At 38.4% G+C, this 14,749-nt stretch overlaps 1 protein-coding gene across 1 annotated transcript; it reads left to right on the forward strand.

The window, feature by feature from the left end:
• The first annotated feature begins 8,158 nt into the window (after positions 1-8,158).
• Positions 8,159-14,356, forward strand: LOC140235134 (protein SpAN-like). The gene is made up of 6 exons (XM_072315173.1): positions 8,159-8,351; positions 9,326-9,531; positions 10,103-10,306; positions 11,189-11,542; positions 12,564-13,078; positions 14,227-14,356. Exons 1-6 carry the CDS (start codon positions 8,207-8,209, stop codon positions 14,354-14,356), a joined length of 1,554 nt encoding a protein of 517 aa, XP_072171274.1. The 5' UTR covers positions 8,159-8,206.
• The last annotated feature ends 393 nt before the right edge of the window (positions 14,357-14,749 follow it).

Consider the following 14,749-nt stretch of genomic DNA (forward strand, 5'->3'; position numbering starts at 1 on the left):
CATTACTAACTCTCCGGTATCTGTAAATTAGTGCAAGGGTACAATATACGGACAAATATGAACCCAGTCAAAAACTGGGTGATCTTTCCCCCGTGTGTTTATTGTGTATTGTTGTTTAACACCACTGCGTAAATCCGAATCAATACCCTTTTAGACCTTTCATCTAAATCTCATGAAAGAGGATTTGGAATGCATCTTCTCTTTTGAACCGCACCAGACAGAGATAAGTGACGACATAGCCTTCGAGACAAGTGTTATCGCTTTGTCTTGCGCAGTGGAAGTTTGTTGCGTGCAATGTGTGTGTGGGGGGTATTTTGTTACAGATTACAGATTACAACAGTAATTACAGTAAAACAGTACAGTTAAGAAACAAAATATGGAGAAATAAATTTTGATATTACTGATAAAGAAATCAGAATGATATTTATATATATAATATATATATATATATATATATATATATATATATATATATATATATATATATACAGGGAGAGAGAGAAAAAAAATCTCCGTGGATGACAAGTGCCATTCTAGCTATATCATTCGTGATATAGGGACAAACTCACAAGAAAGTTGAAAAGATCGAAGCTGTCTTCGGATTGGGAAGATTACAAGGTTAGAAATAAAGTGACTTCCAGAATACGCCGAGTCAAACGTTAGTTAATCTTGAATAAGATTGAAACAGCTGGAATTTGTACAAGAGAAATTTGACAATCTTTTAGGTATGTGATACCGGGAGAGAATACAGACTTCAATCAATGTTAATGACAAAATTGTTTGTGGTAAATATTTAGCTGATTTGTTTAATCGTTATTTTGTTAACACAGGGAAAATACCTGATGAATGGAAGGTGGCTCGTGTTACACCTGCTTACAAGGGAGACAGCAGAGATGACATCTGCAATTATAGACCTATTTCTGTTACCCCGATTTTTGCTAAGACCGTAGAGAAAGTTGCTTATGACCAACTACAGACTTCTCTTATTAGAAACCACAATCTTACAGATAAACAGTTTGGCTTTCATCCGAAGCACTCCACCACCAAAGATGCATTGTTGAATGTGACAGGGGACCGGTCTGATGGTATTGCCTCTGGAAATATTGTTAGGGTAGTAATGATTGATTTTTAAAAGGCTTTTGACACTGCATATCACTGTATATTCACTCAAAAGCTAAAAACGTATGATTTAATGAAAATATTGTACGATTTTGAAATTATCTGTCGACCCGGACACGATGTACATGTGTTAGTGGTTTTGTTTCAGATAAGCAAAGTATGAGATGTGATGTACAACAGGGATCCCTGATTTGACCTGTAATATTTTCTCTATAGTGAATGAATTGCATTCTGTTGTTAAGCATAGTGACTTGTCACTTTACTGCTTTACGCAAATGACAAATGTTTATTTTGTTCTGCAAAGAAACCCGATGACGTGATTAAACGGTTTGCTGAAGACCTTGCTTCGGTATCACACTGGTTATCGGATAAAGATTGTATGTGAATACGAAGAAACGTACGAAGGGCACTTGCCCCCCCCCCCCCCAAACAAAATGTCGGGGGGGGGGAACAAAACGAGTTTTTGCCCCCCCCCCCCCCCAAAAAAAAAAGTGCCCCCTGTAACAAAGAATTAATCACTTATTTAAAGACCAAAATGAACAATAAAGGCATATTTCTTGTCTAAATGTTGTAATTTCATAACTGAAAATGCAAAATTTTCTCCCCTAACGGGGCGACAATTATAATACACTAACAACATACATTATTGCATCTATACACTAATAGTAACTTGTGTAAAGTGTATAGATGGTAGCCTCGTGTCCTCGAGTATGCCCGCTGAAATATACCTTTAGTAAACCTTACATTTTTCATTTTCTTCTTTGCTTTCCAGCAGTATAAGAATATTTTTTATTGTTCGAACGATGCGATCACTTTTAAGCTTTTAATGAGTACATTTCAGATAAATGGCAAAGTGAAAGTGGCTCGCTCGTTCTGCCCGTACTTATAGTAAAATGAAAAGTTTTCATAAGTTATTATCATAGTCCTTCGCAGTGATTTCTTTTACTATGTCTAATTCCTCAGAAATTTAATTTCATATGCTCTATAAACGCGACTTTTATACTCTATTTTTACAAAAAGTCCCTACCGTGGGAGGGGGTATCCCCCTCCCACATCCTCCCCCCGCTCGGTCGCTTCGCTTCCTCACCGAGGATCTCACACTATCACATTATTATGTACTCCCATATGTTATGATCATAGTCCTTCAAACTGATTTTTTCAATATGTTAATTCCCTAGAAATTTGCTTTTAAATGCTCTATAAACGCGACTTTTACACTCTGTTTTTACAAAAAGTCCCTACAGTGGGAGGGGGTTTTCCCCCTCCCACACCCTCCCCCCGCTCGGTCGCTTCGCTCCCTCGCCTAGTATCTGACACCATTACATTATTATGTACTCCCTTAAGTAATAATCATAGTCCTTCGCACTGATTATTTTTTACTATGTTTAATTCCTTAATTTTTTTCTTTTAAATGGTCTATAAACGCGACTTTTATATTCTGTTTTACAAAAGCTCCCTACTGTGTGTGTGTGAGTGTGGGGTGGGGGGGGGGGGGGCATCCCAATTTCCACCGGCCCCCCCCCCCCCTCCCCCCGCTCGCTCGCTTCGCTCCCGCGCCGAGGATCTCACATCGTCACATAAATGTGCCCCCGTCGAGATTTTGCCCCCAAAAAACCTTAAGTGTTCCGGCGCGCTTGCTCATCACATCTGTATTTTACGATTGTTCCGTTTCCTTACTCATTTTCTCTATTTTATTTGGATTAATTTAGCATTTTGGCTTTTGAAAGGTCTCTGTCTGATGTTGTGTACTATATATTTGAAAGTTCGTTAATTTGAAATAAGAAAGGATCAGTATTCCGAAGGTTCGTTATTACGCATCTTCTTTTCATTTTCGAATTATGAACCTTATTATATTTCATTGTCAGATTAACGAACCTTTGGAATGACGAACCCTAATCCGAATAATGCCGCAAATTTGCGGATTAATTAACACTATTTCAATATCAGATTAACGAAACTTTGAAATAACGAACATCAGCTTCTCAATCTATGTGACATCGCAAGATCAAACTACTTGTTGGAAGATGAAGGAGATGTGGAAGATGTAAAATATTCTATAGCCCTTTCACCTTCAAGCTAAGGGCGGTGAGTTGGCTCAGTCGGTAACGCGTCTGCCTCACGATCCTAAGGGCCCGGGTTCGAACCCGAGTCTGGACTGAGCAATGTTGTGTGTAAGCATACCGTCCCCTTTAGCAAGAGGCAAAACGCTCTGTCCCTCAGATAGGACATAAAATGGAGGTCCCTATGTATGAGAAAGTAACAACTCATGCACGTAAAAGATCCCGCTTCATTCATTCATCACAAAGAGCAGGGTGTTTAACCCGGTGAAGTGGTCCCACCTCACATCCAACTGGACCCCATGGAAGACCAGCTAACGTAGCTGAATATGGGCTATCCAGCTATCTTCTCAGATGGAAATGACCAAACAAACAAATTACATTATCTTTGACGTGGCATGAGGGAGGGCCTTTGTCCTCAAACAACACGGTTATATGCTTCCATCTACGCAAACGTTCGTAAGCACTACCACACACTGTCATTTTTTATTTTTTCCCTCCCCCCCTTTTTTTTTTTGCACATAACGACAAGTAGGACTACATAACTTGTGATCCTTGGATACAATCAGACGTGCCAGCACTCGTTTGCAATTTAAGCAATATTCAAAATGGTATTTTCGTCTTATTTCGGAAAAAAACTTTTCCTATTTAAAAAGTATTTCACATTTCACAAAGACACAAGCTAATAGAGCTCCTTGCATTATTGACAAAATAGTATAGTATTTGTCCTTCCATCATGATTACATCGTGTGAAAACTATACTATATCAAAATGTCAGAAAGATACATTAAGTGCATTAGAACATGACTGTTACGAAACAAAACTGAAGTCCAATGACAAGAAACTATGTAAGCTAGAGTAAATGATTAAGTGTTTGGATTATCAGACACGCAGATTGTGAAGTTTTAAGAGGATCACAACACATACATGATTATTCAAGATTGATTTATGATCTCCCAAGATTCGACCATGTTACACCACTTCTATAAAGAATTAAACACTGGTTGCCCATTTGCCAAAGAGTTGAATTTAAGATACTGATGACTCGTAGTTCACAACGCACTAAGTGGTTTAATTCCTTTTTAATACATTAATGGAATAATTGAACCTCGAACCAATGGTTATAATCTTCGTATTGCAGATTCCCTGTAACTATAAACAAAAGTAAAGTCAGGTGACTTTTTTGTTGTTGTTGTTTTTGTTTTTTGGCAGCCTCTAGATTAGTTTACCACTGGACATCAGAAAATCTCAGTCATTAGAAGCCATCAGATCAAAACTAGAAACTTTGTCTTTAATAGGGAGTTATTTATATTTCCTGTCTTGCATATCTTAAGATAATAAATTAATAAAAGAGATAGTGCATATAGTATATTTGATTATATTATGATTTATCACAGTATCTTTGATTGATAAAAATCCAGATGTTAATGTAATAATACATTTATTTTACTGTAATTTGATATGATGTGGAATGAACTGCATGCAAGATGGTCTTGTAAGGGTTAGACCGTATCCGGGCAATTACCCCGAGAGGGCAATTACCCCCCGGCCAATTACTGGTTGGTGGTAAGGCTAGAGTAGAGATTAGGGTTAGGGTTAGGTTTAGGGTTAGGAGTTTGGGTTAGGGTTAGGGTTAGGTTCAGGATTAGGATTACGATTAGGGCCAGGGGAAGGGTGCGGGGTAATTGCCCAGGGGGTAATTGCCCTAGACCCGGGTTAGACGTATAGACATAGCCCTACTATGGAGCCCCTGTGAGTCGAAACTGACCTATTTACAAAATTTCTTTAACTGCTGGTAAATGGATCTAGTAATAAACCTGTCTCCGGTAGGTTTGTCAGACTATTCACAACACCTCCTGAATTAAATTGTTTCACCGTATTAAAAATTATATAAGAGTTCTTTTATAGTAGTTATTTTCTTATCAATTTATTCTGCTGAGGAAAATTAGCACAATACTATATAGAGTTATATGTCTCTTTTTTACACTCACCTAATGTCTATTTAAAATATTTCAAAAATTAATAGATTGCTATAGGCAAAATAGCATTTGAGGAGTTCTTACAGCGCAAGATAAGGGCCAATTCAGAGACAGATTCTTCGCTGAACAATACTGATTTATTATATCGTTATTACTTATTTACTACAAGTATAGTGCTCAAGCAAATCTAAATGAGCAATCTACCCCCAGACGCTTATACTGATTCGTGCATCCGAGATTGAGTACTAGTTGGTGAAAAAAAAAAATCAATCAGTAACCTAATTAGTTTCAGGTTGGGTAATACTCTTCTTGTAAGAAGAAACGAACACTTTCACTCTTTAATGTCGGAGGCGATAATAACATCAAAATCTCACATAGAAAAACACCTCAAAAGGACTTTCTGAATACCCGTTAAAGGCGTAGGTGGCTGGTTAAGAGTGTCTTTCTTTTGTATTATAGGACAGTGCTTCTTGATGCTCGAACGTTTCACAATTAACCTAACCTTGTGCGTTCTATATAAAACTGTAATTAACCAGCTACGTAAATGTCTCCGCTTAGACCAGAAGAAACAAAGGTTATTCGTATAAGGTGCTTAACAACTTATCAACAATTACCTACTTAACTCGAATCATATCGTTTGAAAGGGTGGGGTCTTTCTTGTGAGAGAGAAAGGGTTTGATGAAGTGATTTTTCACTTCTTCTTTTTTTTTAATTGTCAACCCCGAAGATTTCTTGCCTAATACCCAAGAGCTTTTCTCATTGGATTAAACTACTAGCAGGTCTTAAATGCTTATCCACTTGGATTCAACATGACTAAAAACAACAAACAACCAAACTAACCAACAAAAAGAAGAGAAGATTATTAAAAGAGGATTGTCAATTGTGTTCTTCATCTTAACTTGGTCGGGTTAAGGTTGCTTTTATGGTTTCCTCTAGCTTACTCGAAGATATAAATATGGCAGTTTGTACAGTGTAGCTTTAGACTTGTCATCGAAGACGGCTACGTTAACTGCAAAGTCAGCAGACATCATCAAGAGGTATTCATCACCAACGGAAAAACTCCAAAAACTCGCAAGTGTTTAAAGTACTACCAGCAGCATGACGGTTTCACTGGTGTCATCGTTGTTGCTAGCCCTGTTCGTTCCCGGCCTACTTTGTGCACCTGCTGCTGACGACTTACTGGACAAGCTTGCCCGTGACTTGAAGCTCCTTGAAGACAAACCAGTGGTATGTACGCTGTGCTAATGTAATAATAATAATGATGATAATAATAATAATAATAATAATAATGATAATAATAATAATAATAATAATAATAATAATAATAATAATAACATTAATAATAATAATAATAATAATGATAATATAATTGTGATGATAATATTCTTCTCATTGTTATTATCATCATTGCTATTATTATTATTATTAATACACTGTTATACAAAAACAGTCACACTGTCTGCTCGAGTTTTATTTCGTTGTTTTGCTTTAATTGATATTACTCTCCATCTCCCTCCGATTTGATTAGCGCGGCTGTCTTTATTTCTGCATGATTTGGTTTTGAATGTTTGCTTTACCTGTGAGTACGATATTGTATCATATAGAGTCCGAAATTAGTCTGCAATCATGCAGGAATATCATCAAAAAACGACACATAATTATCTTCAAGAATTCCAAGAGTAGAAAATTACAATTTCTGTTGAGTTTTATAAAATCCTTCGTGTCGACATTAGAAAGCTGGCAAAGCTAATGTCCTAGACCAGAAAACGTACATTGTATTTGAAAGAGAGCGATAATCGGCAGCATCAGAGACTGTTAGTCATAATTATCAGTGACTACATGCATGAACGGAAATTTACGTCACACGCAACGCCACCATGTCAAACGCCAAGAGACACTTCACACTGAAGACTCTTGTAGCACTTCAATTGCCTGTAAAATGTTTTAATGGCCTCTACATATCAATCTAAAAAAATAATGTTCACTATACCATGTACATATTTGTTCCATTTTCTCTCCCACTTCTTTTTTTTTCCTTAACATGCTTAAGGGACTTTCACCACACGAAACTACCAGCCCTTTAATTTATTTTACCCCCCTGGAAAGATGATGAAATTAAACTTGTCAGACACCCCTAATCATTTCTCAATTTTCTCTCTCAACCTCTCAAGTGTCTTAAAAGCCGTGAAGTCCCCTTCGCCTTAAAAATTCAATCAACGGCGTTGTTTACATGCTCTCCAATTTTGTTGGTGTTATCAACACGTAGAAATTGTTCCATTTGCTTGAATCTGTCTTCCATATATTGTTCAGTCCCTGTCATATCGTTGCAATTGTTGATGTGGTGTCATGTTATAATATGAGAAAATATGTTATATGTTTCGTTGTTGGCTCTTTTACTTGTGGATATGTTCTCTTTGTGAAGAACCACCAAATGAATTATCAATGCAATATACATACTCCATGTAAATCATGTAAGTGATGGATGCATTGTGATTCGTTGACCAACATCTAAATGTTGTAAATAGATCCATACGGGTCAACAACGTTAATCATGTATTAAAACACACGTGCTAGTGAGGAGTAGTTCACAGCTCAAACGAGTTGCGAGTGCAGACGCTGCCATATACAGATATAGCTCAAAATTATATATGTTCCACCTTGACCTTTCCAACATGAGTGCACATGGTGCTGCGATAAGTTTTATCCCGCCTATCCAGAACTTTTTTTTTTGGCTGCATTTTAACTTCCTTTTACTTGTCCTCCCCACCCACCCCCACTTTCTCTCTCTCTCTCTCTCTCTCTCTCTCTCTCTATATATATATATATATATATATATATCCCCTTTTCTCTCTCTTTCCTTCTCTCTCTCTCTCTCTCCCTCTATCCCCCTCTCTCCTTTTTCTCCCTCCACCTTTTTCCTCTCTATGTCTCCCTCTCCCTCTGTGATGTCTGTCCTCTGAGAAGTCTCTTAGCGTATCCTTCGAGAAACCGGTTGAACAGCATGAGGAACCGAAGGACGAAGACAATACTCCTGGCTCGTTCGAGGGAGACATGATACTGACGCCAGAACAGGCTCAAGAAATCACCGAGGCTATCTTCTCCGAGAAGTATGGCCGAGAGAAAAGGAAGGCAGTGTCGAATACGTTGACCCGCTGGGATCAGAACATCGTGCCTTACGTAATTTCATCAGGATCAAGTTAGTTTACCATTTCATTCGGCATGAATGCCTTTAATCTATCTCTATCGAAATATCGTTACCCCCTGTAAAAGTGGAAATTTTCGCGGTGTGAAAGCTTTCGCCCATTTCGCGCAACCAGAAGCTAGCGCGAAAGCACGCCGAAATTTTTGCATGCTATTTGTTCCCGTGATTAATGTCCTGGATTCCGCGGAATTAAAAACACATGAAATTCATCTTTATACCCGGCCGAGCGCGGAAAAATCCTCGCGCGAAAATATCCCATTTTACAGAGTGTTATGAGATTGGTGAAAGAACATTTTTCTTTGTCAACAATAATGCATCCCAACATTGAAATCGACAATGTTTTTCTGTCAAAAAATGTTGTCCTCGTAACAAGACGGCACACGTGGGCTATAACTATACCACTACCCATTTTTTTTTTCACCAGAAATTGTATAAATATGATTCAAAGCAGGCAATGAAACTCAACTCCACATCAAGCTGACGCTAATGAAGAATCATAGCAGAAAATGTTTCATCAAACTCGTATAAAATAAATGAATAACTTTAGATGTTAACTTTACACATATTTCACAAAACAGATGTCAGTCGCAGTCACACCTGCAAAATTAGAAGAGGTAATCACGTCATCGCTTTCTATGTATTCTACTGCCCTGCCTGCTTCGGGGTTGTTCCCGTGGTTAATGTCCTGGATTCCGCGGAATTAAAAACACGTGAAATTCATCTCACCCGGTCTTTGATTTGCTTCTATCAAAACTGACTAGAACTTTGGTGAAGTTTTCCACTGAACACCATTTAAATGTGAACTACATTTTATGTTCTAAGAGAGTAAATGATGCAACCTTGAGGGGTCTCACACATTAAGAGATCCCTCACGATAATCGCTTTACTTTTTTATTCATGAAACAGTGATATGCAAAGAGGAATTTTAGAGTTACTAGCTAGAGTTACATCAACTGATTTTGTTTCAGGCGGTGACACCAATGTAATCCGCTCTGCCATGGACCACTGGGAACAGCACACCTGTTTGAGATTCGAACCAAGAACCTCACAGCACGCCAACCAACTGGGTCACGGAACCTACCTGAACTTTATCAAGGGCGGTGGATGCTGGTCTTACGTTGGAAGAGTATCTTCGTCTTCCCAAGATGTGTCCATCGGTAATGGGTGTGGATACGTAAGTACCCATGATTTACGTTCTTCAGAGAAAAAAAAAAATACTTGATATTAGTAAACCAGGTGAGTGAATGTTTGAGGACAACCCCTTAAAAGTTATGAATGTTTGAAATTTCAGTGCCCAATCGCTGGATTAGAAGACTAGTGCAGTTTGTAATGTCACATGCGTAGAAAGACACATATAAAATGCAAAGAACCAAAATTAACATATTTTCACATTTCTCGAATGATAAAAGAGCACTCGACTCGCCTCTGTCAGAACGGATAGTTGGATTAAAACCTTCACCAATGTGCTATACTGATATTGCTGCATTCACATGTACACTAAGGTGAACTTGGCATTTATAAACTTTCGTCTAACATGTTACATTAAGAATGTCATACTTCATTTACAAAAGGACCGTGTTCTTTTCTTTCTTTTTTTTTGTCTATAAGAAAAATGAGTGGGCATCTTTGAGAATTGGCCCGTGCCCAATTTGACGGACGCTTTTAATCAATATGTTTATTTACAGCTGATCCAGTCTGAAATGAGAAGGATTAATATCTCTTCATTGGATTATCTTAACAATTAGCTCGGCATCGTCGCCCACGAGATCGGCCACGCCATGGGATTCCATCACGAGCAGTCTCGACCAGACAGGGACGATTACGTCACGGTCCATTTCGAAAACATCCGGTCAGGATTCGAAAACAACTTCCAGAAATATAGTTGGAACGCTATAACCACGGAAGATGTTCCGTACGACGTTGGATCAGTTATGCACTACAGTTCTGGTGTAAGTCAGACTTGATTTCTTTTATTTATATGCGCATAAAGGAATATGTCCTACTCCATACAAATATACAAGCATATCATATTACAATGTATATAGAGAGATATGTTGAAACCATTAACACATAATTGTAAGAACGTATATGTCTTTATCCAAATTGTTTGATATATATATATATATATATACATATATATTATACATGAATAAACACAGTAAGTATGCAAAAATTACGCATGAAGTGAGAGAGGGAGTGAGAAAATAGTGACATGAAATATTATAGCAAATATGCAAAACCAATGTCGTGTCCCAGATTCAATCTCTTAGATATACATCTTTCTATCTACCTCTGCCTGTTCTCCGCTTTCTCCGAATTTAGTAAAATAAAAGTCTACAAAAATCATTATCATTATTTACCACTATGCATTTGACAAAGGGCATCTGATATCAATATTCATCAAGTGTCAGAAACCACATTCCTGTGGATCGGCGGCGCCGATGCGTTTTCTTTTTTTTTTCACAATCATTATACTATTGGCCCCATATATCTTTTTTCATTGTTTGTATCAATTGCACATAATTTTGTTTTGAGAGAATAAATTTGTATGTGAGTCTTGAATTTGAATAGCAACATATTTTTACAAGATTTACGTTGCCTTGCGTTCTCAATTTCGCTAACTTCTGTAATTGTCTATAGAATGAAGAAATGATAAACAGATTAAGGAATTTAAACCAGATACAGGCAGTTTTATATCCAACTTAACTGTGCTGTAAGATATGCCAATTATTAGTCAATGACCACGAAACAATAATCTCTGCAGCAAATTCATTGACGGTTTTATAAAAGGATTAATATTTTGTTCTTTATTTTGATTGTTTGTTTTATAGGCATTCTCTTCCAACGGCCAACCAACTATCACCACCATCGACCCTCTGCTGATGAATCAACTTGGAAACCGACAGGGCCTCAGCTTTGCTGATATCAAACTTGCCAATCTCATCTACAACTGCAACGACGGCTGTAGCAGTACCCTGGCCTGCCAAAATGGCGGCTACCAGGGTCCCAACTGTGACTGCGTGTGTCCTCCAGGAAACACCGGAATCCTGTGTGAGGACGGTCCTACCGGACCACCACCTCCCCAAGGGTGCGTCTATATGCTGACGGATGAAGATGGTGAAATCACATCACCAAACTATCCAAGTAACTATGACAACCACGAAGACTGCACATGGCTTATTGAAGTGAGTATTTAGCCACTACGAGCATGGTAGTCAACCATACTGAAATTGATTAAAATAAAGCCATTCTTCTCTTCGGACCCCTTTCCCCACGCGTTAGTCTTTGTAAAAATAAGAAAAAAAATAATAATTATCTTCTTCGATTGATGAAGAATGTATGGAACTCATTGACTGACGATCTTAGACGCAGTTCTTCTCTACCATGTTTTTAATTATTCTTACATTAAAAAAACAACAACAAACAAGTCTCCTCTCACAACGTATCACTCGAATAGGAAATTATGCTAATTATTGATCCGTCTACCCCCGCCCCAAATAATATTATTGATTTGCTGTAAAGTCTCATTCTTAAAAAGTACGTGTTTATGTAAACATCAGCAGGGCTTGTTTTACTGTATAAAGCTCCCAACTCCTGAAAACGATAGGCCTATATATACTCTCGCTTTTCTTCTCTTCTCTCAAGTTTTCCTACTAGGGTATCCCCTAATTATTGTCCCTTAATTTCTTTTCTGCCTTGTTATATTCATCTTGTTTTGTCCTCCTTGGTCAAATTACATAAAAAATACTCGAAAAATATTTTTATTTATTCTGTGGGCATTTTTTTTTTCAGTTAAAAATAAGAGAAAGTAATAGTAACAATCCCTAATGTCCAGAGGCCGTTACTCAAGGCAAGTGCATTGCCTATCGATAACGGTTTCCTTGATCCACCTGTATTATTTATTATGAGTATTGCAAATCAAACATTCTTTTTTTTTTTTGATCCTGAATGGAGTAGCCATAATATTTACGTTCATATAAAAACAAACAAACAAATGGCTGTCTCCTGATGCTTCCTTTACACGTGAAGATCGAGTGCAATCACTTGTGCTCATTGAAACGAAGACAATGTCTTGACGTATAGGTTCTTTCAACAACATTATACATTGAAGGGTAGGTTACATAATGTTATTAATCCTCTGTCAACGGGAGGATGAATGAACATGAAAAGTTTCACGTACTTTCATTGCTCCATTGATCTATCCAGGGAGCTCCAGGTGCTACTGTCACACTCACCTTCGTCGACATGGACATCGAGTCCCACTCCACTTGCAACTACGACGCCGTGGAGGTCCGCACTGGAGATGTTAGCTCGCCGGGACTGAAGTTTTGCGGCACCACCCTACCTGGGGAGCAGGTGTCGACCGGAAACCAGCTACTGGTGGCTTTCACCTCTGACTACAGCGTAACAAGGCGTGGCTTCAAGGCTACCTATGTCATCAATAATCCTGAACCTCCAACCACACTCCCAAGCATGACCACGGGTCTTGGAGAATTCGTCGGCACTTGTGGAGGAGATTTCTTAGGGAACAGTGGGACGATGGCCTCTCCTAACTACCCAAACAACTACGACAACGGCTTGCAGTGCGTCTACACCATCGAGGTCGATTCTGGTCGCCATGTCGCACTTACCTTCCACGAGTTTGATTTGGAGGGAAACAGCAGATGCAGCTGGGACTGGCTAGAAATTAATCTGGGAGAAGGAGTGCGGGTGCCTATGAAGTAAGACATTTCTTTATGATTATACTCCACTCCTCATTTTGCCGCCGGTGATTGCAATAATCAACATAGTGAATGTGCTCATTGATTGATTTTGTTGATTGAATTCGCCAAATCTGATTTAACAGTGACGTCGGGATGGCATGCGTTTGGCAATGAATATTGAAAGAGATTGATATATCTGTTTTGTTCAGAGAATAAATCTAATGTGGTTCTATTTTCTTTCACTTAGTCTGACGTATTACGTAATAGCAAGATATTCAAAGACACTAGAATGGAGGGTGTCATGGTTCACAATGTATTCTTTCTTGATGTGAGTGCAATAGCGAAAATTCGTTCTCAGTCTGACCGTGATGGTATGCATGTTGTTACCGTCCTCCACGCTACCCTTCTCAGGACCACACTCACACCCAAGAAATAATACATGGTGAGCCGCGAAACCCGCCACCACCCAAAATTCTATCGTCATTAAAACCTTCAAAGATCACACATAGACTTCCCAATACTTCAAAAAATAAGATGAGAAGTAGCCGATATCACTGGGGGCCGCGAAAATTCCGATATGTATACAAGGGCGAGGGGATCGAATTTGGAACAAACCCGGACAACTATTCATCTTGCTTCTCTTGTAGTCCCACATTTAATCATCTGCATTCTTGTCCGGAAGCTATATGATGGCTTTAAACTGCAGTATTAATGGCGCATCATTTCTTTCATCATGGACACGTACGTCTAATTCTGTGACATGAATGTGGTTTATGGAATCACAGCCAACTTGCGTGATACTATAGGTCAGACACTGTTATTTCGTCCTCACGACTTCTTCAGGTGCAGCTTCCTAATAATTAAAACAACTTAATCTAGGGTTTTTATGACAGGTCCTCGAGCCAGATCATTGATCACTTCGTTATTTTGTGGGCTCCTCAAGAAAACGAAAGTTCGGTCACGTGACCTGTTTGTGTCCAATCAGAAACTTAATTGTAACTGTCGCAATCAATTATTTTACTAGTTATTGCGGCTGCAGTCTCGTCCATCAATTTTCCAGAAGTCAGGAGGCCTTGAACGTTATCTCTGTTACAGCCGTATTAATTTGTCAAGTTTCCGTAATTTTCCGTCTCATAAATGGTGTGTTTCTTCTCTTTGCATTGCAGAATGTGTGGAACTGAATATCCTACAGGTCCTCTGGTCTCTATTGACAACAAAATGATATTGACTCTCAGGACGGACGGAAGCGTGACGGAGAGCGGCTTTGCAGCAATCTTCAGGGCGGTCGACGTCTAAGAATTCATCAGTGCTTATAGATGACTTGTCTTCGTCACAAAACCTGTACGAATGAAAAAAATCTTCTTGTAGTTCCTCACGAATGGAAAAAAAATTCTTCTATTTCCTCCCTTTTTACTTGTACTGAAAATGAAGTCTTGTAGATGTTTGGTTTCTTTTGCACAGTATGTTGAAATTGCGTTCAGGATTACAACAAAAGCAGCGATAAGATTTAGTAGCTGTAAGACTACTATTTCCATTTCGTCATACGTTACAATAGATAACGTCCATGGACTATAGACTCGCTCACTGCTGTGGAAGGGGGAAAAAGCAAAGCAAAATAAAACAGATTCTTTGACTCAAAAACATCCAAGAGTAACCTGTACCATAAATGATAAGGACTGTATGTTTAGA

Source organism: Diadema setosum, chromosome 11, assembly GCF_964275005.1.
Source record: "Diadema setosum chromosome 11, eeDiaSeto1, whole genome shotgun sequence".
Lineage (NCBI taxonomy): Eukaryota > Metazoa > Echinodermata > Echinoidea > Diadematoida > Diadematidae > Diadema > Diadema setosum.